Source organism: Chiloscyllium plagiosum, unplaced genomic scaffold (assembly GCF_037043375.1).
Source record: "Chiloscyllium plagiosum isolate Xiang-an unplaced genomic scaffold, Cpla_swu_hap1 HiC_scaffold_4, whole genome shotgun sequence".
NCBI lineage: Eukaryota > Metazoa > Chordata > Chondrichthyes > Orectolobiformes > Hemiscylliidae > Chiloscyllium > Chiloscyllium plagiosum.
The window spans coordinates 129,753,734-129,781,694 of record NW_028270142.1 but is presented as its reverse complement, the minus strand read 5'-3'; the positions used below and the strand labels follow the sequence as shown (position 1 = coordinate 129,781,694).

The 27,961-nt window shown below is 41.3% G+C and overlaps 1 protein-coding gene across 7 annotated transcripts in view; it reads right to left on the bottom strand.

Annotated features, from left to right (window-relative positions):
* Positions 1-27,961, bottom strand: part of LOC122548881 (receptor-type tyrosine-protein phosphatase mu) — a 903,264-nt gene that overhangs the window by 705,260 nt on the left and 170,043 nt on the right. For all 7 annotated transcript variants that reach the window (XM_087986678.1, XM_087986679.1, XM_087986680.1 and 4 more), the window contains exon 2: positions 18,257-18,382. In XM_087986678.1, coding sequence (XP_087842804.1) covers positions 18,257-18,382 — 126 coding nt within the window. The remainder of the gene's footprint in view (positions 1-18,256; positions 18,383-27,961) is intronic.

Genomic DNA, 27,961 nt, shown 5'->3' with positions numbered 1-27,961 from the left:
TCGGTTTGGCATGATGGCCTCCCTGCTCGGTGTGGTGGTCTCTCAGTGCCCTCAGTGTGGACTCAAGGTGAATCCTTGAAGTGCAGTCCCATTGTGGCTGAGCACTCAGACCGCAATTTTTGAACTTTCAGCTTTATTTTCTACTTAAAACTAAGAAGGTCTGTAATGCATAACTTTTAACTTTATTTCATGCATTTTACACTATACTATAAATACTGCAACTTTTAACTTTGTTCTTTCTTTTTACCTTGTTCTTAAGATTCTGTACCTAGTTACTTGTACCTAAGATGGCGCCTGGTTTGGCAACATTATACACTTTTCACTGTATTCGTGTATATGGAACAATAAAATTCAACCAAATCAAACGTATGATTTCAATCACTCCAACATCGGCAGTTCTGCTTTCAGTTCCCCTGAGCCCCAAGTTTTGAAACACCCAAAGCTGCTTTGACTTGTCTCCTTCTCTGAATCACCGATGCCAGTATCCAAGCTTTTGGATCCGTATTTTCAGGAGCAGATTTTTGGGAGTTCCTGCCACAAGTGGTGAAGTTGGGCAAAGAGGGTGGCGGGGAGGGGACGTCGCGACACTCTAACATTCCTCACCTGACCGTCGTGCCATCTACCCTCCTGCCCTGATCCATCTGAAACTTTATGAAGAGACTTCCTTCATGGGATGTAGGCATCACTATGTCAGCCAGCACTTATTGTCCATTGCTAATTGCCTGGAGGCAATTGCCAGTTAAGAATCAAGTACTTTGTTGTGGGTCTGGAGTCACATGTAGGCCACACTAGGGAAGGAAAGCAGTTTCCTTTCTCCCAAAGGATGTGTGTGAACCAGGTGAGTTTTTAGGACAACTAAACAAGTCGCCATTAGGTGACTTTTCAGTTTATTATATTAATTGAGGTTTCCCTATGTGTTCTGGTGGGATTTGAACCTACATCCCAAAAACATTCACCTGTGGTTCTGGTTTACATGGCCAGTGTCATTACCACTACACCACAGCACACCTACCCTAACCCTAGTTGGGAACCTTAAGTGGTCAATCAAGGGTCATCCTCTATCCAGCTGCAATTCTGAGGAGGATAGTGGAGAACACACGGCAGGTTACTCTGCTCAGGCCTCAGTCAGGAAGAGTGGGACCTGATAGAGACTGTGGACATGGGTGACATCTTAAATGAATATTTCTCATTTGTATTCACAGAGGAGAAAAACATTGTAGATGGAGATATCAGTTTTGATGAGGTTCTAAACCCATTAAAATTAATAAGGCAAAGGTATTAGATGTATTGGGGCATAAAGATGCATAAATCCTCAGGCACTGGTGAGATGTATCCCCGGCTGCTATGGGAGGCATTGGAGGAGATTGCTGGGCCCTGGTGGAGATATTTAGTAGTTCACAGCCATAAGTGAAGTGCCAGATTACTGGAGGAGAGCTAATGTGGTTCCTTCTTTCCAAGAAGGACAGCAGGAATAGGTGAGGAAATTGCAGACCAGTTAGTCTGGCATCAGCAGGAGAGAAATTGTTGGAACAAATTCAGAGGCAATGGGATTAATCAACACTTGGAAAGGCAGGGATCGATTCAGAGCAATAAGCACAGATTTGTTCAAGGGAGATCTTGAATAATTTGAGTTTTTTGAAATGGTAACTTCAATATATTAGCAGCACAGAGTCATAGAGATGTACAGCATGGAAACAGACCCTTCAGTCCAACCTGGCCATGCCGACTAGATATCCCAACCCAATCTAGTCCCACCTGCCAGCACCCGGTCCATATCTCTCCAAACCTTTCCTATTCATATACCCATCCAAATGCCTTTTAAATGTTGCAATTGTACCCGCCTCCACCACATCCTCTGGCAGCTCATTCCATACACGTACCACCCTCTGCGTGAAAAAGTTGCCCTTTAGGTCTCTTTGATATCTTTCCCCGCTCATCCTAAACTTATGCCCTCTAGTTCTGGATTCCCCAACCCCAGGGAAAAGACTTTGTTTATTTATCCTATCCATGCCCCTCATGATTTTATAAACCTCTATGACGCTCCAGGGAAAACAGTCCTAGCCTGTTCAGCCTCTCCCTATAGCTCAAATCCTCCAACCCTGGCAACATCCTTCTAAATCTTTCCTGAACTCTTTCAAGTTCCACAATATCCTTCCAATAGGAAAGAGACCAGAATTGCAGTTTATGTGAAATTACTAGGACTTTTGACAAGGTCTCACCTCGAAGGCTGGTCCAGAGGTATGAGACCATTGGATCCAAGGAAAATGCAAATGGGATCAAAAATTGTTTTGCAAATAGAAGGCAAATGGTTATGCTGAAGGGATGTTTTTGAGATTGGAAGCGGGTGACCAGCCATGTACCATAGGATCCATGAAGTGACCCTTGCTGTTTCTTTATGTACATTGTTACATTATGTACATTAATGACTTGAATGTGAATGAAAAAAGTATAATTAGTACATTTGCAGATGAAATTGGTGGCATGGTTGACAGTGAGGAGGATGGTCTGATTGGGCAGAGCAATGGCAGATGGAATGTAAGTGCAAAGTGATGAATGTTTGGAGGCCTAATAAGGGAAGGAGATGCACAATGAATGGTTGGTACCAAGGAGTACTGTGGAATAAAAGGATACAAGTCCTTGTATTCCTGAAGGTGTTAGCACAGGTGGACATGGTGGTGAAGGAGGCATATGCGATACTTGCCTTCATTGGCCAGGGTGTGGAATACAGGACCAACGAAGTCTTGTTACAACTTCATAAGGCATCAGTTAGACCACAGATGGAATACTGTGTGCAGTTCTGGTTGCCACACTATTGGAGGGATGAGGATGCAGAGGAGATTCACCAGGTTGTTAACTGGGATGAAAATTCTCAGTTATAAGGCAAGACTGGATGGCCTGGATTTGTTTTCCTTGGAGCAGAGGAGGCTGAGGGCGGATCTGATTGAGGGATACAAAATATGAGAGGCTTTGATAGGATAGACCGTGAGAATCTTTCCCCCATGGCATAAGTTAAAGATGAGGAGTAAGGGGTATATAGGGGATCTGAGAATAAGAAATTTACACCGAGATGGTAGTAGAAATGTGGAATGTGTTACCTGAAAAGGTGGTGAAGACAGATACTCTCAAAATTTAAAAACTATCTGTGAGCACTCAAAATGCATGGGCACTGGAGAATATGGATCAAGTGCAGGTAAATGGGATGAATGTAGTTTCGTGTTTGTTGGTCAGTGTAGGCATGATGGGTCGAAGGGCCTGTTTCCATGCTGTACGGTTCAATGACCATTCAGATCAGTTGCCTTCTTGTTTTTGCTACTAAGATTAATAACTTCACCTTTATCCAAATTATACTCCAACCGCCACGCATCTGCCATCCACTCACCTTGTCCAAACCCATAATGAAGTACCTCTGTATCTTCCTCACAGCTCACCCTACCATCTAATCTTGTTCCGTTCAAGGCTGAGATCGACAGATTTTTCAACACTGAAGGAATCAAGGATTTTTGGGAAAAGGCAGGAAAGTGGAGTCAAGGATAATCAGATCAGCCATGGTCTCACTGAACAGCAGAGTAGACTTGATGGTCCGAATGTTCTACTTCCAATCCTAGGTCTTATAGTCTTGTAGCCCCTGACATCGGTGACTTTTCCTTTGGCAGGGCGGGAAGCCATCAGTAAAATTGTGCCTAATGTCTCCTTATGTCTCCTCAGTGTCAAGCCTCATTTGTTCGTCAATTGTGCTCCTGTGAAGTGCCTTGGAATGGTTCCTTTCATGAAGGCGCTATGTAAATGCCAGTTGTTGTGGTGCAAGCCTGACACAATCACTACCCGCACAGATGCCCATTCCCACCTTCTGCCAGAGGATCGTGATTGGTAGTAACATCCCGACTGCCCTCTCCCCTCTCCTTGCACCTCCACCAATGCAGCGTCCAACAGCAATGGCTGAGGCAAACTCACCAAGAAAAGGCTAAGAATCAAAGCTGCAAGGTTCTACTCTTGACCTTTTGAATCATCAATAAACCCATTCTTCATCTCATACCTTCACCTGGTGACAATACCCAACTGTACTCAACCCAACTGACCTGAAATATACTGATGTCTCAATGGAGCTAAGTAATGCCAAAGACAAATACAGAAACTTACAAAAATAATGCAAAAAAAATGCCGACACCATTGAAGTAGCATTTAGAACACTTAATGAGATTTTAACCTATCGTGTAAGCAGTGTGGATTTGCTGGTGCAATTAAAAATCCATCAAAACCTTCCCAATTAATTTAAAAGGTCTCAGTGGTTGATTAATGGAGGTTAATAGAATTAACCTTCCTCAGATTCAGACATTTTTTAATCTTGCCATGTTCACAGTGAAATGGACTTTGTGTTAAAGACTTTCCTTATTGAAACATTTTCTTGTTATTTTCTTTGTTCCCCTTTAATTGTCAGTAAGGTTGTTCCCTCGGTGTTTCTTCATGCACTATCACCCTTCCTTACTCCGCGACCGTTTGGTGCCCGGTTACGTTGTCCCGTACCCAGTCCAGTAATTGTTTACTTGCCTGTTTTTCCTTTTCCCCCATTTCTCCTGGCTCTACCTTGCATTGATCTCAGCTTTGTACCACGTGCAACTGAAACCAGAATCCCAACAACCTGCATTTGTGCAGCACCTTAGAAGTAAAATGTTGCAAGATTCTTCAATGAAATGTTATCAAACAAAATCTGACACTGTGCCACTCAAAAGGAATATGCAAGCAGATCTCCAAAAGTTTGATCAAGGAGCTATTTTTCAAGGAGTGCCTTAAAGAAGCAGAAAGAAATGGAAAAAGGAAGAAAAGCCAAAGTGATTTTGGAGCTGACAGATGTGGATGCTGTTATTAATAAGGCAGAGAGTTATGGAGTTATAGGACTTGGAAACAGGCCCTTCAGCCCTACTTATCCATGACGACCAGGTTTCCTAAACTGAACTAGTCCCATTTGCCTGTGTTTGGCCCATATCTCTCTAAACCTTTCCTATCTATGTACCTGTCCAAATGTTTTTGAAAGATTGTAATTGTACTCACCTCTACCACTCCTCTAGCAACTCTTTCTGTATGCACACTACCCTCTATGTGAAAACGTTGCCCCTCAGGTCCCTTTTAAATCTTTACCATCTCACCTTCATTCTATGCCCTCTAAATTTGAACTCCCGCACCCTGGAGAAAAGACTTTGACTATTCACCATATCTATGCTCCTCATGATTTTATAAACCACTGTAAGGTCACCCCTCAGACTCCGATGCTCCAAGGAGAAAAGTCCCAGCCTATCCAGCCTCTCCTTATAACTCAAACCTTCCAGTCTTGGTAACATCCTTGTAAATCTTATTTGCCCCCTTTCCAGTTTAATAACATCCTTCCTATAGTAGGGCAATCAAATTATATGCAGTACTCCAAATGTGGCCTTCCCAATGTTTTAAACATGACATCCCAACTTCTGTACTCAATGCTCAGACCGATGAAGGCAAGTGTGCCAAATGCCTTTTTCACCACCGTGTTTACCCTTGATGCCACTTCCAAGGAACTATGTTCCAATACCCCTTGATCTCTCTGTTCGACAACATCCAACAGGGTCATATCATTACTGTGTAAGTCCTGCCCTGGTTTGCCCTACTAAAGTACAACCCTTTGCATTTATCTAATTTAAACTCTATCTGCCATTCCTTGTCCCACTGGCTCAGTTGATCAGGGTCTCATTGAACTCTTAGACAACCTTCTTCACTGTCCACTACACGATGAATTTTGGTGTCATCACAAATTTACTAACCATGTCTCCTAAATTCTCATCCAAATTTTTTATATAAATGGCAAATAAAAGTTGATGCAGGAACAATTCCTGTGGAACACTGCTGGTCACAGACCTCCAGTCTGAAACAACCCTTTACCATCCTCTGTCTCCCATCGTCAAGCAGTTTTGTGTCCAATTGGCTAGCTCTCCCTGGATTCCAGGTGATCTAACCTTATTAGCCAGTATGCCATGTGGAACCTTGTTGAAGGCCTTGCTAAAGTCCTACCACACTGCCCACATCTATCTTCTCAGTCACCTCTTCAAAAAACTCGGTCAAATTTGTGCGACACAATTTCCCACACCCAGAGTTTGAAACTGGGGATGTGCAGGAAGCCGGACCTGAAGGAATAGTTTGTGCACAGATAGGAGGACTTTGAAAACAAGGGTATCAAACATAACATCCTAGTATTGCCAAACCAGGAGCCAAAGATGGCAAGTAAATATGGGTGAATAGTTCAGGGTGTAGGTTAGAAAACAGAATCGTAACATTTAGAAACGATTGAATAATGTAACATAACATTCCAGGCTGCTTTCAAAAGAAGACATAAAGGGAATCCATTTAGAAGTCAGGAAAAAGTATGTGAATTTTTTTTTAAAATGCTTTGTTCTCTGATTTATTTCATCAACTCAAATTTTCATGAGCACCTATACCTTTCCAAAGTGATCATTCTATAAATGTTAACAAAACAGTGAGAGTATCTGTAACTTGCTCAATGATGAAGCTTAGCACCACCATCCTCAGTGTTGCCCTGATCATCCAGTGTCTTTATACGTGCAGTTTGCAGCAGAATTCATTGAAGTATATTTTCATGCCCAAAGTCAACATTAATAATGCAAAGGGTTGTGGGGGGCACGGTGGCACAGTGGTTAGCACTGCTGCCTCACAGCGCCAGAGACCTGGGTTCAATTCCCGCCTCAGGCGACTGACTGTGTGGAGTTTGCACATTCTCCCCGTGTCTGCGTGGGTTTCCTCCGGGTGCTCCGGTTTCCTTCCACAGTCCAAAGATGTGCAGGTCAGGTGAATTGGCCATGCTAAATTGCCCGTAGTGTTAGGTAAGGGGTAAATGTAGGGGTATGGGTGAGATGTGCTTCGGCGGGTCGGTGTGGACTTGTTGGGCCGAAGGGCCTGTTTCCACACTGTAATGTAATCTAATCTAATAACTTAGGGGGCTGGCATTTCAATCACTTAAACTTGTTGAAAATAGAAGAAATCAATATTGCAGCTATTGTATAAGATCCCGTGAAGTTATATTGGAGTGCGTCAGTGTTAGAGCCTCAATTACTTACAGTTTAGATATAAATGACTTGGATAGAGGAAGTGTGTGGTTGCTGCTTTGGCTAATGACGAAGTTAAATACAAAAGGAAACTGTCAGGAGGACTACTGAGTTTGCAAAGGAATTTGGTTTAAGTGAGTAGGCAAAAATATGGCAGTTGAAGTATAATTTGGGAAAATATAATTTCATCTACTTTGATAAGAAAAGTCAAAAATCAGAGTAGAGAAGTAGAAATGGAAAAAGATGGCTAAACTCTGCAGATCAAGGGAATCTGCTGTCCTGGTACATGAATCACATGTAGCTAATATGCAAATGCAGCAAGTTATTAGGAAAGCAAATGGATGTTGTTGCTTATCAGGAGTAAAAGCAAGGAAGTTTTGTTGCAATTATGTAGGGTGTTGGTAAGTCAACATCAGGAGTCCTGCACACAGTTTTGCTTCTCCTTACTTATGAAATGATATAATAGCAATATATTCAGTTTATAGAAGGTTCACTGGACTGTTTTCTGGGATGGGGGGGCGAGGTTACCTTATGAAGGAAGGTTGGATAGTGTTGGACCTCTGTCAGTTGGAGTTGACAAAGTCTGAAGTCACACAACACCAGGTTATAGTCCAATTGAGAAAGAGAGGTGAATTTATTGAGAAGTTTAAGGGAATTTAACAGGACCTGAAAGGTTGTATCCCCATCCAGGGTAGACTAGAGCTAGGAGATCGAGTTTATAAATAAGGGATCTCCCATTTAAGATGGAAATAGGATACATTTCTCTGTGAGTTATTGTTCTGTGGAAGCTGGATCATTGAATATTTGTAAAGCTGAGATAAATAGATTGTTGATTGACAGGGAGTCCAAGGGTATGGAAGTAGATGGGAAAGTAGAGTTGGAGCCACAATCAGACCAGCTGAGCAGACTGAAGGGGCTGAATGGCCTATTCACAATTCATACGTTCATAGATTTGAGAAGCAGAATCAAGAAAAAGAATTTTTGTTTTTGAACCAAGCAATATTTTGTTGCCCAATTCAAAGCTAAAATCCCAACTAGCTCAGCAGCACTGGGCTAGATACTGAGCCACACAGAGTGATCCTGTGCTGATTTGTTCAAATTCAGTCTTGGCAGCGGTCAGATTACATAAGGTCTACTGAAGTGGATGATTTGTACCCACTTTCTGCTATTGATCCCACCAACATAAGGAAGCAAGTTACAACAGGAGTAGAGTGGACAAAGGAGACGAGTGAAGATTAGAATGGTGCTGGAAAAGCACAGCAGGTCAGGCAGCATCCGAGGAGCAGGAAAATCGACGTTTCAGGCAGGAGCCCTTCATCAGGAATGAGGCAGGGAGCCTCTGAGGTGGAGGGATAATTAGAAAGTGGGTGGAGCTGGGGAGAAGGTAGCTAAGAGTACAATAGGTGGATGGAGGTGAGTGAACCTAGTTGCCCTTCCTTCTAGAAAGTTCTGGAAACTAAGAGGCTGAAACATTGTCCACACTTGCCACAGGCCCAAGAACTGCCGCCCTGCTGACTGGTTAACACACGTACAGGAAAAGACACACAAGTTGTCTACAGACCAAGAGGAATTCCTTCCATCTGGAACTGGCCAAAAATAACTGAGTCTTGCTTGTGTCGGCCACTGTTATGACCTCATACAGAAATAGGCATACAGCAAATCAAATTATGTCAACAGTGGTGGGAAAAGGGCATCCCAAAATGATGAAAACATCTCCCAGAATGCTCTTTACTACTATAACCATGTAGCCCTGAAGAGCTTCAGCTCTTGAGTCACAGCCTGTCTGAAAGAGTGGCAAGGGAAGGTAGGACAACAGTGGGGATAATCTTAGTGGTATCAGGATCTCCAGGTGAGAAAAGAAGGATTTAAAGTAATTAAGCAGCATTCCTGCTCCTGATTGCCACCCACTGCTTAACCAGGGCTGATAGAAAGTCATTGACTTGAAGCAATAACCTTGTTTCTCCATCCACAGGCACCGTCTGATCTACTGAACATTTCCAGTATTTTTGGTTTTGATTATCCGATACACTTTTCCTCTATTCCATAGACTCAATCCTTAGTTCATAGGTTTAATGATCTGGCTGGTCCAGGAAGTCAGATAACCAGGATTGCATTTATTGTTGCCCTGAATGTCATCTCTCTTTTTTAACCTCATAGATTTCAAGGATTCAAGTATATTTTTTAATCTACATGATGTTTCATGAGCCTACAGCACTCAAGTTAACAGCACAAGCCCAGACTTGTTTAGTTACTGAAAGGATTTTGTGTGGGACACATCAAAAAGCAGAGCCTTGACCTGGGGCTTGCTAAAATTGCTTGCTGCGTTTATTTACCAGGCGAGAGAATATTTGGCTCAAAGTGTAATCAGTTCAAGGGCTGTGTCAAATGCTAAATAACTGATGTGATTCAAATTATTCAGCTCGTGGTGGGATAACCTAGAATAAGCAAAGTAGCATGCAAGAGTTCAGTCTGTCACCAGCAATAACCTATCTGTAGGAGGTTAATTACTCTCAACAGTCAAAGCCTTCAAATGTGTTATTAATATATTCAACTTCAGTCAAACACCCTTTATTGATGCCACCGAAGGCTTTCCCTTTTGAATACAGCAGGGGCCCTGGAAAATAAGCTATTTTAACACATTAAGTCATTCTCAGTATATTCCAGTACAATATGAGCCTACTTTGCATTAATAAGCATTATGTTTTTTTTCTGTAACCGACTCCCCTGATCTCTTCAAATCACTGGCTCCTACTGAGCTATCTCACCCGTGTTTACAGCCTGGATTGAGAGAATCAGTTACTAGATTATTGTTGTTCCTACCCTCATCCAGTACCCACACAATGATACTCGCCAGCTTTAATTCGATAGAGTAACTCTGGCTCATTTCTTTCCTTCCCCAATGAAAGGCAGCAGTTATAGTACCTGAAACATTGACACAATGAAAATGAGCTAATTCATCAGGTCTCAAGAATTGAACCTGCACACATCTGCTTTGTTTGACTCTGAATGAGTTGAATGAGAGAGGTTGACTGAAAAAATCTTTATAGTGTCAAGGCAAAATAATGATTAAAGCCTGACCAAGCATTTGGAACTGAGTTAGCCCATGGCTGAATAGGCAGGAAGGTGAGAACTGGCAAAAAGTAATGAAGTCTGGAGCAGCATTGAAGTTAGGAGTGGAATAACATCTGAAAAGCAGAGAGGCATGTGACACATTGGGAAGTATTGCACAAATTCCAGAATGACCCATCTATGTAGCTAACACAGGAGACGGTCAACTGGTAGGGGAATATTTATGGGGGCACTGAATCTAAATGATGTTTAAAGACAGCCCAAAAATGTCAAACATGTCCTTTACATGTTCTGTACAGCATGAACGATCATCCAGCAGTCATCTGCAAACTGGTGTCATGGATGTCCATGGTGGTGAGCTTTGTTCTTGCCCACAGCTGATCGAGGTTGAAGACGTAATCTGAGGAAAGGTCGCTCGACCTGAAACATCAACTCTGATTTCTCTCCACACATGCTACCAGACCTTCTGAGGTTTTCCAGCAAATTCTGTTTTTGTTTGTGTTGAAGAGATCATATTGGATGCTGACACTGGGTGGATAAGGTGGATGAGGTCTCATAGATAGCCCAAGTAAAAGAAAAAAACTCCACTCTATCAATGATCCAATCCATTGTTTGAGCCAATCTTTTCAATAAACTTCTTCTAAGACATTTGCCAGAAAGAATATTCCTCCATTATGTTAAAAGGTTATTACATTTCAGATATTTCATCAGTACTGTCCATTTTTAAAATCTGCATAAGGGTTCTGAGTGACTCACTGACATTTGAAATGATGCTTTATGCACGAGTCACATTAAGAGTGTCTCAGAAGATACAAATATAGGAAAAGCAGAGATAAGCAGAGTTTGAATGGCAGAAATCAAGGAATTTGTTTACCTAAGTCTAGATAAGAGCCAATCTGATCAATTATTTAACTCACAAACCAATTAAATGGACTGGAATAACTAAATACTGGAAATAAAACCGTCTAAATATTTGAAAGTGCTCAGAACAAAATGTTTGTTCTTTGATATCTGCGTCCTCTCTCAATTTACTCAGTCTGCCCCATCTCTTTCTTTTTCTTTTATCAGTGCTTTGATTGATACTATTTCTTCATTCATTTTCCTAACTTGCAAAATACCTTCCATTTTCCTGCAGCCTCATGTGATCAAACCAAGGCTAAATATACAGTCTGCTCACTTTATTTCCTCAGAACCTCAAAGCTGTGGGACTACTTACACCCCTAAGCCTCCTCTTTCTGATGTTATCGATAGGTTTTTACAAGTTCGGCTCAATTTCATTTCAGTAGTAACACTGCATGCCCTCATCTTTTTTTTAATATCTTTTGTACCTCTCCTCTTTTTTTTCATTCTTCATAATGCGTTCCCCTGTTGTTCCTGTCCTTGTCCCTGCGTATACATTGTCCAGAATAAGAAAGGAAATGATTCGTTTCTCCAAAATAAACAGAATACAAGAAGCAACAACATGGAAACCTAAAAAGTGAGAACTGCAATCCGTTTGGCACTCTGAGTCAGTTCCAGCATAAAATAAAATCATGGCTGAGCTTCTAACTCAACCCTACTTCCGACATTATCACCATTACCTGTAATTACTCTAGTGTCCAAATATCCATTGATTTCTGCCTTGGTTATACTCAATGATTGAGCATCCAGAGCTTACTGAGGTATAGACTATTTATGCCAACCTATGGGTGGCACGGTGGCTCAGTGGTTAGCACTGCTACCTCACAGCATCAGGGACCCAGGTTCAATTCCAGCCTCCATTAACTGTCTGAGTTGAGTTTGCACCTTCTTCCTGTGCCTGCGTGGGTTTCCCCTGGGTGCTTTGATTTTCTCCCACAATCCAAAAACTTGCAGATTAGGTGAATTGGCCATGCTAAATTGCCCATAGTGTAGGGGGATGGGTTGCCCTTTGGAGGGTGGGTGTGGACTTGTTGGGCCGAAGGGCCTGCTTCCTCACTGTAGGGATTCCTAATACTCTTAACTCAGATTCCAGCAAAACATTCCTCCCACGATGGCCTTCCCTAGCCAACTTTGCTCTTTCAAGATTTTCATTTCCATTTTAAGTTCTGGTTACCATAACATTTATCGTTTAGCCTTTTAGTCGGAGGAACCTTATGGAGTGTTGAACAACATTATTAATTTATGCTTCTGTTCACACTGATGTCTTTAAATTAATAATAGTGACACTTTGCAAATAATTGGAGTAAAATATTGAGCAAAGTATCTCTCAGTAATTAACAAGGACAATCAATATCCCAAGTTGCAATTTCAGGTTTGGACTTAAGGGACAGAAGTGAATTAAGTTGGAACAAACAGAACCTAATGTTGCATTGTGAATGTTTAGGTAGAAGCTGGCTCTGGAAAGGTCAGAGTAAATGAAGTATACAAGCTGCTTTCTCTTGGCTTTGAAAAAATTTGTTCCTTAGGTTTCCAGTCGACATCACATTTACCCCATAGAAACTTGATGAATTCACTGTGGCCTGACAACATTTTGTAATAGCAGAAGCTGGTGTTACATTGGAATTGTTGCTTTAAGGTGAGAGACATGGTGTGTCAACGGGCTTTCAAAGAGATGGCTGGGAAGAAGAGGTGAGTGCGAAAATGTTAAACAGAAAGCTTTAATAGATAGCAGCCTGGAGTTTAAGAGATGGAGGAGGAGCAGTTGCGATGCAGTAGCAGTGTCTCTGCCTGTGGGCCCAAAGAACTAGCTGAAATTACCCACCTGCCCCAGACATGAGTCATAATTTGTCTGACCCAGTTGATGAAAAAAATAAAAGAGTTTGGTTCTTGCATGGGCCATCAGTGGATGGATAAGTGTGACCTCTAAGAGGATTGTGATTTTATCAAAAGATTGCAGGTTTGAGTCCTGCTGCTACCTCGCTAAGGGTTTCACATGTGACAGTGGTAACACCCCTATTCCAGTTCAAGTCCCACTGCCCTCAATATGGGTCTGAACACCCTGATTGAAAATACACAGGAGTGATCTGATCACGGTGTTGAAAATGTTAACAGGATTTGACAAGGTAGTGACTAAGGAGAAATTTATTTCTTCTGGTGTGGAAATCCAGGGGAAGAGCTTATGATCTTATAATGAAGGTCAAACAAGGAAAGGTTGAGGGACTTGAGGCTGTTTTTGTCAGAGAGAAGAAAGTTGAGAAGTGACTTAATTGAGACATATAAGATAATCAGAGGGATTGATCGGTTGGACGGGGAGAGCCTTCTACCTCTGATGGCAATGGCTAGCACAAGAGCACATAGCTTTAAATTGAGGGGTGATAGATATAAGACAGACGTCAAAGGTAGTTTGTTTACTCCCAAGAGTAGTAGGGGCATGGAATGCACTGCCTGCAACAGTAGTAGACTCACCAACTTTAAGGGCATTCAAATGGTCATTGGATAGGCATATGAACTAGAATGGAATAGTGTAGGTTAGATGGGCTTCAGATTGGTTCCACAGGTCGGTGCAACATCGAGGACTGAAGGGCCTGTACTGTGCTGTAATGTTCTGTGTTCTATGTTCTAACATGGCATTGCAACTCCTACACTGAATGCACTGGCCAATAAAGCAAGCGTACCAAACTCCTTCTTCATTACCTTGTCCATGTGTGTTTGAATGACTCTGTGGAGAAAGTGAGGACTGCAGATGCTAGGTTGATCAGAGTTGAGAGTGTGGTGCTGGCAAAGCACAACTGGTCAGGCAGCATCCGAGGAACAGGAGAATCGATGTTTTGGGCAAAAACCCTTCATTGGGAATGAGGCTTGTGGGCCGGAGGGCTGGGGGAAGGTAGCTGGGAATGTGATAGGTGGATGAAGGTGGGGGTGAAGGTGATAGGTCAGAGGGGGGGGTGGTGCGGATAGGTGGGAAGGAAAATGGATAGGTCAAGAAGGCAATGCTGAGTTGGAGGCTTCGGATTGGGATAAGATGGAGGGAGGGGAAATGAGGAAACTGGTGAAATCCACATTGATCCCATGTGGTTGCTCTTTCAAACAGCTGACTTAAGCATGATGGCCTCCTTCCGTATTATCCATGATTCTCTGTTCATTCTGGAGTAGCAGTACCTTTCCTGCCTTGCTGTCATAAGGTCCTATTTAATACTGCAAAATACAGCAGGAAACATGGGAAAGACTTTCTTTCATCAGAGGATGGAAACACCACTTTGCAACAACCGTACGTGGCAGAAGTGCGTGTGCTGGTTTGAGGAGATGCGCTGGCCAAGAGACTCTGTGAGTGCTCTCCTGAATGGTTTCATGGTTTTAGTTTTCTGTATCACCTCTTTATTGCAGAGAATCCTGAAGCATCCCACCCTCGTTGGGAGGAGACAGCGTGCCACTGCTGCTTGATAGGACAGCTTTCCTGACTCAGTGTTGAAGGCACTTGCTCAAATGTCTTCACATTCCCAGCAATTACGGGGAGAAGCCATTTGGTAGAACAGGTTTAACATGGGTGTCTTAACATTGCTCCTGTCATCTAGAGAAAGTTGTAGCAAGTAAAGTACAATCAACAGGAGGGCATCCACCAGAGTCAAGAACAGGGAACATCCCAGCTCTAAAGAATTGATTATGATTGTGATTCTTAGCACAATTAGCTGCAACTGCTTATTGTTTTATGTATTGTCTTAAAAGTAAAGACAATAGTTTTAGGAATTTACAAACATTAAATAGGAGCAGAAGGAAACCATTTGGCTCCTCAAAGCTTCTCCACCATTCAATAAGATCATAGCGAATCTGTCTGTGTTTAAATTATTATATTCACATCTACCTCTGATAATCTTTGATTTATTTAGCTCACAAGAATCTTTCCACTCTGCCTTTAAATTATTCAATGACCCTGCCTCCATTGCTTTCTCTGCCAGAAAATTCCAAAGTCACACAACCTTCCGATTAAAATAAATTCTCCTCATCGCTGTCCTAAAAGGATAGTTCCTAATTTTAAAACAGTGCCTTCCAGATCTGAACTCGATCGCAAGAGCGTGAAAGCAGGCCATTTGACCCATCAAGTCTACACCAACCCCCTGAACGGCATCCCATTCAGACCCACCTCCCCTATCCCTGTGAACACTTCATTCCCCATGGCTAACCCACCTGGCCTACATATCCCTGGACACTTTTAGCATGCAAATGCACCTAACCTGCACATCTCTGGACTATGGGAGGAAACTGGAGCACCCAAAGAAAACTCACGCAGACATGGGGAGAACATGCAGACTCCACACAGGCAATTAACCAAGGCTGAAATCGAACCCAGGTCCCTGGGGCTATAAGGCAGCAGTGCTAACCACTGAGCCACCATCCCCAGAGCTATCAGCCTTTTCCACATCTTTTCTGTTGAGACCATTCAGGATCATATATACTTCAATCAAATTATTCCTCACTTCCAGTAAAAGTAAACCCAGCCTGTCCAACCCATCCTCATAAGACAACCTACTGATTCTGACTTTCTATCTAATAAACCTCCTCTGACTTTCTTCCACAGTATTTACTGCCTTCCTTAAATAAAGAGACTAAGGATGCACACAGTAATGGAAATGTGGGCTCACCAATTCCTTGCTGTAGAACTTCTTTACTCTAATGTTCAATACTTCTTGCAGTAAAAGGTGGCATCTCATTAACTTTCTTAATTTCACACCTTAACTGCATGCTAACCCTTTGAGAATCATGCACCTCATGCACCTAAATCCAACTGCACTTCAGAGTACTGTAGTTGTTCACCATTTAAGTAATACACTTTATACATTTTCATACTTATTCTAAAATGCTCCCGAAAATGTCCTCCACTGTATTCTAAATAGTTTCCTAATCAGACTGATCAGATATTGACTCAACCTCTGAATCAGGCCACCTGATTCAGACATAGGAACACTACCAGTGCTCATAAGAGCCCCTGTGCCCATAGTCTTTCTTTAGATATTGTACGCCAGCCAATGCAAGTAAACAGATAGGTGCAGCAAGCAATTAGGAAGGAAAATGGTATTTTAATCTTCAATGCAAGAGAATTTGACTTCAGAAGTAGGGATACCTTACTGCTGTTATGCAAGGTCTTGGTGAGGCCTCAGTTTGGTTTCCCTAAAAAGAACCATCCTAAGAAAGTATTCTGTGAAACTCCACATCTAGACCATTATCATCAATCTGATTTTTACAGTTTATATGTAATGAAAGTCACTGTCATTATTCCTATCCCTTTATCTCAAGCACCCTGGGCACACGGTGGCTCAGTAGTTAGCACTACTGCCTTACAACATCAGGGTCCCAGGTTCGATTCCAGTCTCGGGCAACTGTCTATGTGGAGTTTGCACGTTCTCCCCGTGTCTGCGCGGGTTTCCTCCAGGTGCTCTTGTTTCCTCCCACAGTCCAAAGATGTGAGGTCAGGTAAATTGTCCTTAGTGCAATTTTAGGTGCATGAGTCAGAGGGAAAATGGGTCTGGGTGGATTTTCCTTCGGAGGTTCGGTGTGGACTGGTTGGGCCGAAGGGCCTGTTTCCACACTGTAGGGAATCTAATCACCCAATAATGTGGGTTAAAATCTGGATTGATAGATTTTGTTTGTTTTAGTTTTAACAAGTTGGTCTTTCAATGAAGCATAAGCATAATTGCTGCCAGTTTGTTTTATGAGTATAACAGAAGCTGATCACATAACAAAACCAAACTATTTATATATAACAAATTTAAAGATTTCAAAACAAACAATAAAATATAATCCCATCAAACTAAACAGCATCCCTTTACAGTACTCCCACCAGAGAGAATTTCTTTAAAGTTTAACTAATGCTTCAATTCCTGGTCTTTAGACTGACAGCCTCATTTCTGAGTCTTCATAAAACTGAGCTGAGACTTTCTCAGCTTAAAATAACCACTTCAGGGTTTCACCTGGAACTTTCAAATCAAACTCTTTGCATTGAGGGAAACTATTTTTAACAAATGTAATCTATCCTTTTTCTTCAGATGCAACTTCCTTACACACCTAACTTTACCCAAGGTTTCGGAAAATTGAAACAAAAAAAGTTTCCCAAGATGTGGGTGTTTCCCCTAAGCCAAAGAAAAAACATCTAGATTCTTTGATCTTAAGCCTAATGTACAACTATTCAAAAACCTTGCTCAATGTAAACAAAACTCTGTTACTCTCTAGAAAGTCTCTCTTTCTCTCATACTATGTTTTAAATGAAATCTCACTGGCTATGGAAATACTGACAAAATAATCGTTCAACCCCTTTATAGACACAGAGCAACCACATGCCACTAGTTTAAAATCCAAACACTAAAATAGATTATATTGAAAGGGTATACAAACCATCCACTTTATGTAATCAAAAATCATATGACACCAGTTAATATTCCAACAAGTTTAATTGAAATCACAAACTTTTGGAACACTACTTCTTTATCAGGTGATGAAGGAGCAGCATTCCGAAAACCTGTGATTTCAAATAAACTGTGTGACTATAACCTGGTGACTTCTGACTTTGTCCACCCCAGTCTGACAATGGCACCTCCACATCACATACATCATGGTCATTCCCTGAAACATAGGCACACAAAGCTGCAGCTAAAAATCAATACTTGATTATTCTAAACTAAGAGTAAATTAATGTCTTGCAATGCTTATTCCCTGTGGTAAACTCCACCGTATAAACAAACAATTTTCAATTAACATGCCAGGGACCTTGCAGTCACCTGATCGCTGACACACTAAATTTGGAAGTGGTTCTGAAATAATACTTATTTGTCACTGGCTTGAAATCCAAGCTCGAAAAATAATATTTGTATATCACACAACTTCCATCACATCTTCCCAATGGAAGCATTACGATAAGTGCACGATTTATACTTTCACATTAGCTCAGAATCAAGCTGAAACACATACCTGCACTCAGATCAGTGACTCAGATTAGACAGGTTCATGTAAAACATCCAGAAGTTAATTAAGAAGGTCAAGCATTAACAGCACAAGAATAAAAGCCAATTCCAATCTAACTTCATAGCAGCAAGTAATATAACCACCAGCATAGTGTTGCAATAGAGGTTTTATCATTTGGTTTCAAACAGGATACAATAATCCATATTTGACAATCAGATTAGCATATGCTTTTTTGATCCCATATTACAACAAACCTGTAGGTATCCATGGATCCAGGGAAGGCTTCACCATTGTGTTGATCTGCTCCCAGTCAAGGTCACTACCTTCCATTCCCTGGGTGTAGCCGCAATCACTGAATGGTTCATCAAAGGTACAGCTTCCTGTTGAGCCAGAGGAAACCAAAATGAACAAAAGGAAAACCCATTTTAATTTAAAATGTATTCTTTCATATCTTCTTAGTCAGAAATTTTAATTAAAATTCCTTTTGATAAAATGACTAGGAAGCCCTTTCTTCACTCTGAATAGCCTGCCCATCTAGAATACACTGAAGTCATCTTTAATGCAATAATTCAAACAAATGCCCAATCAGACAATCTTAACACTCTCATTCACGCACCACTCTCAAAGCCATTGAGATCCTGTCTTCATTAATTTTATGAAAAACTGAAGCTGAGTAAAATGTTATTACATTTTTCCTATTAGGATTAGCCCAAGATATGAATTTTATCCATGACATGTGAGAATGCATTCTTAATTTCCATTTTCTAAAGGCATTACTCTACAACAAGTGTCTGGGGCCAGGCTAGAAGCAATAAATTCAGATTGGAGGGCGGGGTCATATAGACATTTACACTAATTAACCTGCTCTGAGATGTTATTGTACATCTCTGGAGCCAGTAGGACTTAAAACCCAGGTCTCCTGGCTCAGACATTAGGAACACTACCACAGCACATTTCAAACATCTCTGACACCTGGGTTAAAATGATTTCAGACTGACTGGATGAACTTTTTTCCTGTTAGGATCATGTGTAAAAAGAATCAGGTGTTCTTTATGCAATTGCAACGTTATAAACACAAAGCTATCCCACTGCATTTTAGAATTATCTGACACTAAAGGCTCATTTCACTATTTGCACACTGGTTAGGCTTTCAATGGGTTTTTTTCAACTCAAGTTGCTTCGATGGGAATTTTAGGAAAGAAAAGCTTTTCCCATTATTAAATATTCTTCAAGCCCAAGTGCACAATGAATGGAAAACTAAGAGCCACCAACTCTCAATCATCAATTAACATTTATACAAGTGCAAGCATATTTATCAAATAGGACTGCTTTCCGATGAATGGGCACAACTGCCAACCATCTTACATTTCTTACAAGTCCACTTTGCCTATCCAGTTAAGCTGAATATAATTTTCAGTGTTAAACTGGAAGTAAGTTGAAGAATTGAGGTGGCCAAATTGTTTCAGGCTGTGAGTGTAAGCAGTTGACCACTGAGTATTCCAACATTTCCTTGGTCATATTTCAGTCTCCATGGACTTCAGCTCCTCCAAAGATCTATTGCCTGTATTTCACATCAAGACTCAATCAACCAACAGCCCCACACTCACTGATCAACATGAGCTCTTCCTCCACCAAAGCCTCCATCTTAAAATTCCAATCTTTGCATTCCCTCGATGGTCTCATTTTTTTCTACCTTTCCAGCTCCACAACTGTAGTGGATCTTCTTGAATGAGTTCCTTGGTGAGGGTTGTTAATGTGGGCTAATCAGGAAAGCTGACCATTATAACATTTAGAAGCTCCTCAGTTCAAGGGATTGACTCCGAGCTGGCTGGCCACAGCCAATGTACTGTGCACAAGTAAATAAAGGGTGATTTAGTGATGGGCAATTAGCTCAACAATCCTCCAAGATTGCTACACCCTGTCAATTCTGCTGACTTGCTTATTCACAGATTTCTTTGATCCACTTTTGATATCAGTGCCTCAGCTGTTTAGATGTTAAGCACTGCTATCCCCTCTTAAAGCTCCCAGCCTCTCTAATTGCACCTTTGTCTTTGAATCCTCTCCTGTTGATCCACTTTAGTCACCCATATCAGGGTCTGATATAAGCTATTGTTACTGTTGAGGAAGACATCAGGAAAAATGTGAAGGCTCCCAAATAAACAAGTCCAGGCTAGACAGCTCACCCCCACAAATAAGACTGCTGATTCTGAGAGGTAGCTGCCCAGTGGAATTTTAAGCAGGTCTTAGGAGAGCACTCAGGAACTTTCCATATCTACTCCTTCCAAAATAAAATTATTTGGGTGGCAAAGAAAAATAAAGAACATGACATAATAACACTGGAATTTTTTGTAGCTCCCCCTGGTGCTATAACATAACGTAAATGGGGGAAAAAAATTAACGCAGTGCAGGAATTAAGTAAATCTGCATTGACATAAATTGCTACTTAGCAATCACTTAACAAGTAAAGGATGTGTTTATCCACTAACATGTTCGAAATATTTACTCCGAGGAAAACGCGTAGGAGGACTGATAAAAATTAATGCTCAGCACTCAATTTGCTGCTTTTCAAGCTTTAAGATGATGCTTTTCTTCTTTCTAACACAAAGAAAGCAGCTTGCACCAACAAGCACCAGAAAAACAGGTACATTTATTATCTCTGACTATGTTTGGATTCAATCCCTCACCATAGCGATAAATACAGCCAGCCATCGAAACCAGCTCAACTATCACATTCTTTTAATTCAGTACACGAATGAATGAATTCAGCAAGCAACACAGATGGTTGAGGTCTTTCACAACTATTCAGCCACATATAGTTGATCATTCTTGATAGCACCTTTGTCCTTCTCTTTTCGCAACTAGCCAGCTTGTATTCTGCTTGCATTCCACCCCAGGGAAATTGCAACTACAAGGAGTATTGGGAATGTTTAAAACCTCTAATTGTTAAATTTTCTTCTACTATTTTTAACTACTCACTGGGAATTATCTGAGCCAAATGTTGTGACGAATATAATGGAGGCTCATCTGTATTAATATGTACACATAGGCCAATCAAGTCCTTCTGCAGGATTGACAATAATTGTATAAGTGATTTGGTTTGTATATATTACAATGTTGACAAATTGATTGGTGATACATGTTCCATGTTTCTAACTTTTTTTATTTAATCCTGATTTGTGGGCATCACTATTAAAGCCCCCATTTATTGCTGTTTCCTAACTGCCCTTGAGAAAGTGCTGCTAAGTCACCTTCATAAACCACTGCAGTTCAAATGGTGTGTAGTCTCACAGCACTGTTAGGAGAGAGTTCCTCGGTTTTTACTCAGGGAAGGAATATTTCCAATTTGTAACTTGAAGGGAACTTACAGGTAGAAGCATTCCCATGCACCTGCTATTTTTGCCCATCTTGAATTGAAGATGTTGCAGATTAGGATAGCGCTGTCAAATAAATCTTGGTGAGTTACTCCAGTGTGTCTTGTTGACACTGTGCATCGGTGATGGCTGAAGTACATGTTAAGAGTGAATGGAGAGCTGATTGAGTGTCACCATCGTCCTGGAAGGTGTCAAGCTCTTTAAGCTTTGTTGGAGCAGCTGTCATTCCAACAAGTTGAGAATATTCCATCCCACTCCTGACTTGCAAGTGGTGGGTCTATCTTAGCCCATTATTTTCCTGAAATTCCAGCTTCTATGAGACTGCATCACTTTGACGGATGTATTACTGATGTGCTTTAGTTAGAACCAGTGAAATTAAGCCAGTTTCATATCACTATAACATAGTATTCGAGAGAAAAGGATGGCCAACATTTACATATCACCTCTCATGAGTACGACATGTCTCAAAGCATATGACAGCCATGTTGTTCAAGTGAGGGCCCATCTACTTTCAGATAAATGTGTCATGAGTGCTCTTACAGGAATGGCACATGTTGGATGCCAATGTCTATGGGATGGGCTTTGTGTAGACAGTGTCCATGGAACGTTCCTAATGCTTTGCAACCTGGTCTCCATCATGGAGGTCCATTGGACAAAGTGGTGAGCTGGACTTGCCACGTACCTGCTCTGACTTCCATGTCAAGAATTATCAATACCCAGTTTTCTTACAATGGATGTAAAGGACAGAAATCTACAGGTTAATTTGATATTAATCAGGTCAAAAAGCAATCATCCCCCTTAATAAACAACTCACCTGGTGCGAATCTTGCTTTTACATCCAGAATTTAGTTATAAAATATAATGAGTTGTTCCTGAAAGGCCTTTTCTGAACATCTCATGTGATTCTAGCAGATTTCTCCCCACATCCCCGTCTTTCAAGCCTCAATAGCATTCAGCCCAAATGTGCTAATATTGCTGAACTGATAATCCAGAGGCCTAGCTTAATGTTCACGAACAAAAAAGAACAAACTCCACTCTGGCAGCTGTGGTTATTTCCATTCAGTTCATTGATAAATCCAGATGATCATGCTAATCTCATTCATAATGATCATGAAACTACCGGATCATCATAAAAATTCAACTGGTTCACTAATCTGTTTATCTGACTGTAGAGTTTTTCCTTTAACTATGTCTTATATCTAACTTATACTATAAATAAGGTAATACAACCCACCCAAACCCATTTCTCTCTGACTAATGCACCTAACACTATGGGCAATTTAGCATGGCCAATCCACCTGACCTGCACATTCTTGGACTGTGGGTGCTCCGGTTTCCTCCCACAATCCAAAGATGTGCAGGCCATGCTAAATTGCCCATGTGTAAGGTGCATTAGTCAGAGGGAAATGGGTCTGGATGGGTTACTCTTTGGAGGGTCGGTGTGGACCTATTGGGCCGAAGGGCCTGTTTCCACACTGTAGGGAATCTAATCTAATCTAATCTAAAGGTATTTTGTACCTAAACTAGCGCCATGAAAGGCAACACTGACAACTTTTCACTGTATTCCTGTGCTTGAGTTCATGTGACAATAAAACCTCATTCTAATTCTAATGCCCTTCAGGAGAAGAAATACGCCTTCCTTACCTAGTCAACCCTATGTGCGATCGCAGCAACATGGCTGAACCTTAATTGGCCTCTGAAATGGCCAAGCAAACCATTCAATTGTATCAAATGGTGACAGCACTGTATGGTTATAAGTACACGAGATGGACTGCAGCAGTTATAAATGTCACTTAATAATTTCTGCTGAGCATTTGAAAATGACATTAACTTGCATGTATGAATATTCTCAAGGGTTAGGGTCAACAGCTAGACTCTTGAGCCTGCAGTATTCAGTTATACACACCTGCCATGTGGAAAAATGTAGTGGCATTGAAGGCAGTCTGGAAAAGGATCACTTGGCTGATCCCAGATAAGGAGGGACTGTCTTGTGAGGAGAGGTCACGTAGGTTGGACCTTTACTCATTGGAATTTAGAAGAATGAGGGGCAGCCTTATTGAAACATACAAGATTCTTAGGGAACTCAACAGAATAGATGTGGGAAGGTTGTTTTCACTTGTGGGAGAGTTTACACCAGAGGGCATAATTTCAAGTAATGGGTCGCCACAGAGGTAAGGAGGTAGGGAGGAATTTCAACTCCCGGGGCATTGTGAATCTGTGGAACTCGTTACTACAGAGGGCTGTTGAGGATAGTGGATTCAAGGCTGAGATAAACAGTAAGGGAATCAAGGGCTATGGGTTAAAGGCAGGAAAGTGGAGTTGAGGATTATCACATCAGCCATGATATCATAGAATGGCAGGGCAGACTCAATGGGCTGAATGGCCTACTGCTGCCCCTATATCTTATGGTCTTATAACATCCCTCCCCCATTGTGTTCCTGCGTTGTTATTGCTATGTAGTATTTTTGAGCACCAAATTAGAGTCACCATATAAGTTCAAATGTGAGTCAGCATTCAATATGACCCTGAAATGAGGCAGCCCAGAGATACTGCCATCTTTATTCCAGGGTTAGATCAGAACTTTACTCTATAGTAACAACACATACCTTTAGAAGCAAAATGTATTTTGCTCATATGCTAAACTGCTTCAGATTTACTTGGACATACAGAACAGAAAGTGTTTATTTGGCCCAACCAGGTCATTTAAATTCCAATTTAATTCTCCTCTCATCGTTACTCATCCAAATCCATCAGAAGAACACTTGTTTCTCTCTTTCATTTGCTTGTCTAACCTTTCCCTAACTACATCCAAACTCTACAGCGCAACCATGTCCTGTGATAACAGGTTCTGCAATCTCACCACTCTTCCAGGCTCCTTTCAAATCCCTCATTTAATTTCTTCATGAATACCTTATCACAATGTCGTTTAGTTTTGCCTGTCTCCACAAGTGGAAACATTCAGTCCGTATTCACTTTGTCAAATCCTTCCTGAACTTTAAACACCCCTGTTAGATCAGCCCTCTGTTCCAAGAGAGAAAAGATCTAGTCTGTTTACCTTTGCATTTCAGGTATCAGCCATGCAAATCACAGACACTACAAGGTGACCAGATTAGAACATATAAGGTCTTAGGAGGACCTGTCAAGGGATATAGGATGTATGTACTTCCCCAGTGTGAGAGACTAGAATTTGGGAACACAGGTTGAAAATAGGCATTCATGTCAGGGAGGAGAAGAACTTGTTTTCTCTCAGAGGATAGATAGCTAGAGATGCAACGCCTCTGTGTAGCACGGTGGAGATGGGGTCATTGATATATATTGAAGGCGGAGGTAGATAGATTCTGGTCTAATAAGGGATACAAAAGATGGCAGAGCAAATGCCGGATAGTGGATTTGAGGCTCCAATCAGATTAGTCAAGAACTTATTTAACAGCAAAGCAAGCTCGAAGGACTGAATGGCCTACTACCGCTCCTAATTTGTATGTTTGTATATACACAGTACTCCAAAGGTGATCTGACCACAGGGTTGAATTCAAGCTTTGTATAGCTTCTCTACATTCCAACCACTGAAACATGAAGCCTGGTTGGTCTGTAACATAAACACACCTTGAATTTAATCAAAAGATTGAGGCATTTGATGACATTTGTTGAAAATTCTGCTCTAAAACAGCAAAAGAGTTTTATTAAATTCAGTTGATTGTGCATATTGGTTTTGAAAGCAAAAGAAAGGCAGGGATTCTTACAAATGACATCCAATTTAGGGCTACATTTGCTTGGGAGGAATATATTTTAATGATTAGGATTCTCCCAGGGAGGACCCTAATGATAAATGACAGGCTTCTCTGATGGACAGAATAGCACTTGGGATGAGCTATGTTTGGTGGAATAACATTAAGATTTTTTAGGATGACTTGAAATCCTCTTAAGATAAATAGTTATTTATACTCTTGGCTTCCCTCCAAGCTGTTTCTTTGTGTTTCTGAGGAATTATTTTACTTTTTCGCTCTGGCTTTGAAAAGACCATTCCTGTGAAGCACAGGAGGTCCAGGTTCCTGAACTACAAGTAGGATTGGGAAGTGTGAATTGTTAAATATTGACATCATGTATGAGCAAAGTCTCCTCTCTGAGGACCCTATCCGAAGAAGCATTCAAGTTGGTTCCTGAGCAGTTGGCTATTAATCCAGCACATGCTAATCAAGTTTTATACAGCGACAGAATAATCCATTAGTGCTACAAAAATCTGCACCATGAAGTGGAAAGGCTTCAGTTCATATCCACATCTGCTCACACATCAGGTTCTGTTTCCATACTGTGAGAGTCTACTGAAGAGAAGCCAAAGGCTCAAAAGCTTCTGTACAAGAACGGAAGGGATATCAGACAAAGCATCGCCATCAGGACAGTTTTTTTCAGTGACCCTAATTAAATCAACTGACGCCAGATAGCAATCAATCCCCCTGACTTTTCAGCTAGGGATATTATCTGAAAGGCAAGTCGAAGCTTGACATGAATTGCATAGCATAGCTAATGTGTAAACAAGTCATTATGTTACTCAGGGAATTATAGCTGCCGTGACTAGTTGTAACTTTCTGAATAACTTGTCTGGATGTTATTCTGGCTCCAAATCAAGCCACTGATTCTATCAGAGATCAAAGGCAGGTAGAAGGAGGTCATTCAGCCTATCATGGATGGGCCTTTGCCTGAGCTATCCCAATCCCAGTTCCTATTCTTTCCACAGCAGCTATTAAATGTTTATTTTGGATTTTTATCTAATTCCCCTTTAAGAGCTCAAAAGGTTCCCACCCTTTTTGATTAGATCATAGAATCCCGACACAGTGTGGAAACAGGCCATAGGGTCCAATTAGTCCACACCGACCCTCCGAAGAGTAACCCACCCAGACCCATTTCCCTACCCTATCACTCTCCATGTACCTCTGACCAAAACACTTAACCTACAATCCCTGAACAGTGTGGGAAATTTAGAATGGCCAATTTGTCTAACCTGCACACCTTTGGACTGTGAGAGGTAACCAGAGCACCTGGAGGAAACCCACGCAGACACGGGGAGAATGTGCAAACTCTACACAGACAGTGGCCCAAGGGTGAAATCGAACCCAGGTCCCTTGCACTGTGAGACAGCAGTGCTAACCACTGAGCCACTGTACCACCTTATGTCCCCAAACAATTGCCCATCTCCAAACAATTCTAGCCTTTCCTTCTGATAGTGATTTTGTAGTTATGCCTTTAGTTACTGACTCATTGCTTACCAGAATCAGGGTTTCATTACTTACCATCAAGACTCCTCAGGATTTTGAGCACTTCATCAGGTCCCTTCTTAACATGTTCTCAGGAAGGTCACGCAGCGTAAAACGTTAACTCTGATTTCTCTCCACAGATGTGGCCAGATCCACTGAGCTTTTCCAGCAACTTCTGCTTTTATCCCTTCTTAACATTCGTTGTTCAGATTCTAATGGCACCTCTCTTTTAACTAAAGCTCTAATCTTGGTATCAAGCTGGTAAATCTCTCAACAGTCTTGATTTCCTTCTTAAACTAGCTACCCAACAGAAGACAATCTAACTGTGACCCACCAGTGATTTGTCCATGTTCAGCACTCATTCTTCTAAAAACTAATTTCTGATGGTAATTTTTTCCTCCTGCCCTCAATGATTTCGATATCAAGTCCCTAATTTTCACCTCTCCCTGCCTCTTTTATTAATGTGCATTTCCTCTTTTTTTCTTTCTTGTGCAATTACCTCAGATACAGAAGACAACAAAATGCTGATGATCACATTAATCAATGAAACTTCACAAAAATAATTGAGAATGGTGATATCAAACCAATTTATCTCATATTGTCGGTTTTAAAATGGCTACAAGGGCAAATTTAATTCTACGAATGAAATGTCAGAAAGCAATACTTATTTGAACCTGAAAGTAGCATATTAGCAAAGTGAGAATTGCTCGTGACTTTAACTGCATAAAACACCAGTTCTTCAAAGCTCTTGGAGCTGCAGTGACCCAGGACCAAAGTTCAGAGGCTGGGGAAGTGGACAGTGAATCAAAGGAAGCAAGGTTACAGATGGTCAATGTGAGATTAGATTAAACCACAGCTGACTCAATGGATAACGCTCTCACCTTTCAGCCAGAAGGTCATGAGTTCAAGTCCCACTCCAGAGATTTGAACAAATGAGCTGAGAAGGCCAGTGAAGTACTGAGGAAATATATGGCTTGAGATGTTAACCCAGATCTTGTCCACCCTCTCAGGTGGACATGAAAGATCCTACAGCAGTACATCAAAGAGGGCTGCCTCACAGCATTTGGCTAATAATTATCTCTTAACCAGCATCAATAAAAACAGACCTATATGGCCTCTATTTCATTTCATTTGGAAGACCTTGCTGTGTAAAATTGGTGTCACATTTCCAACATTAGAACAGCAATTATGCTTTATAGGCTGCAAAGGGATTTTGAGAAATTCTGAGACCATGAAAGGTGCGACTTTTAAAGAAGAATGTAACGAACAGAGTTTGCATTTTAAAATTTCAGTAGCTCTTGCTCAAATTTTCCAAACCTATCCTTAAATTATCTTGCTC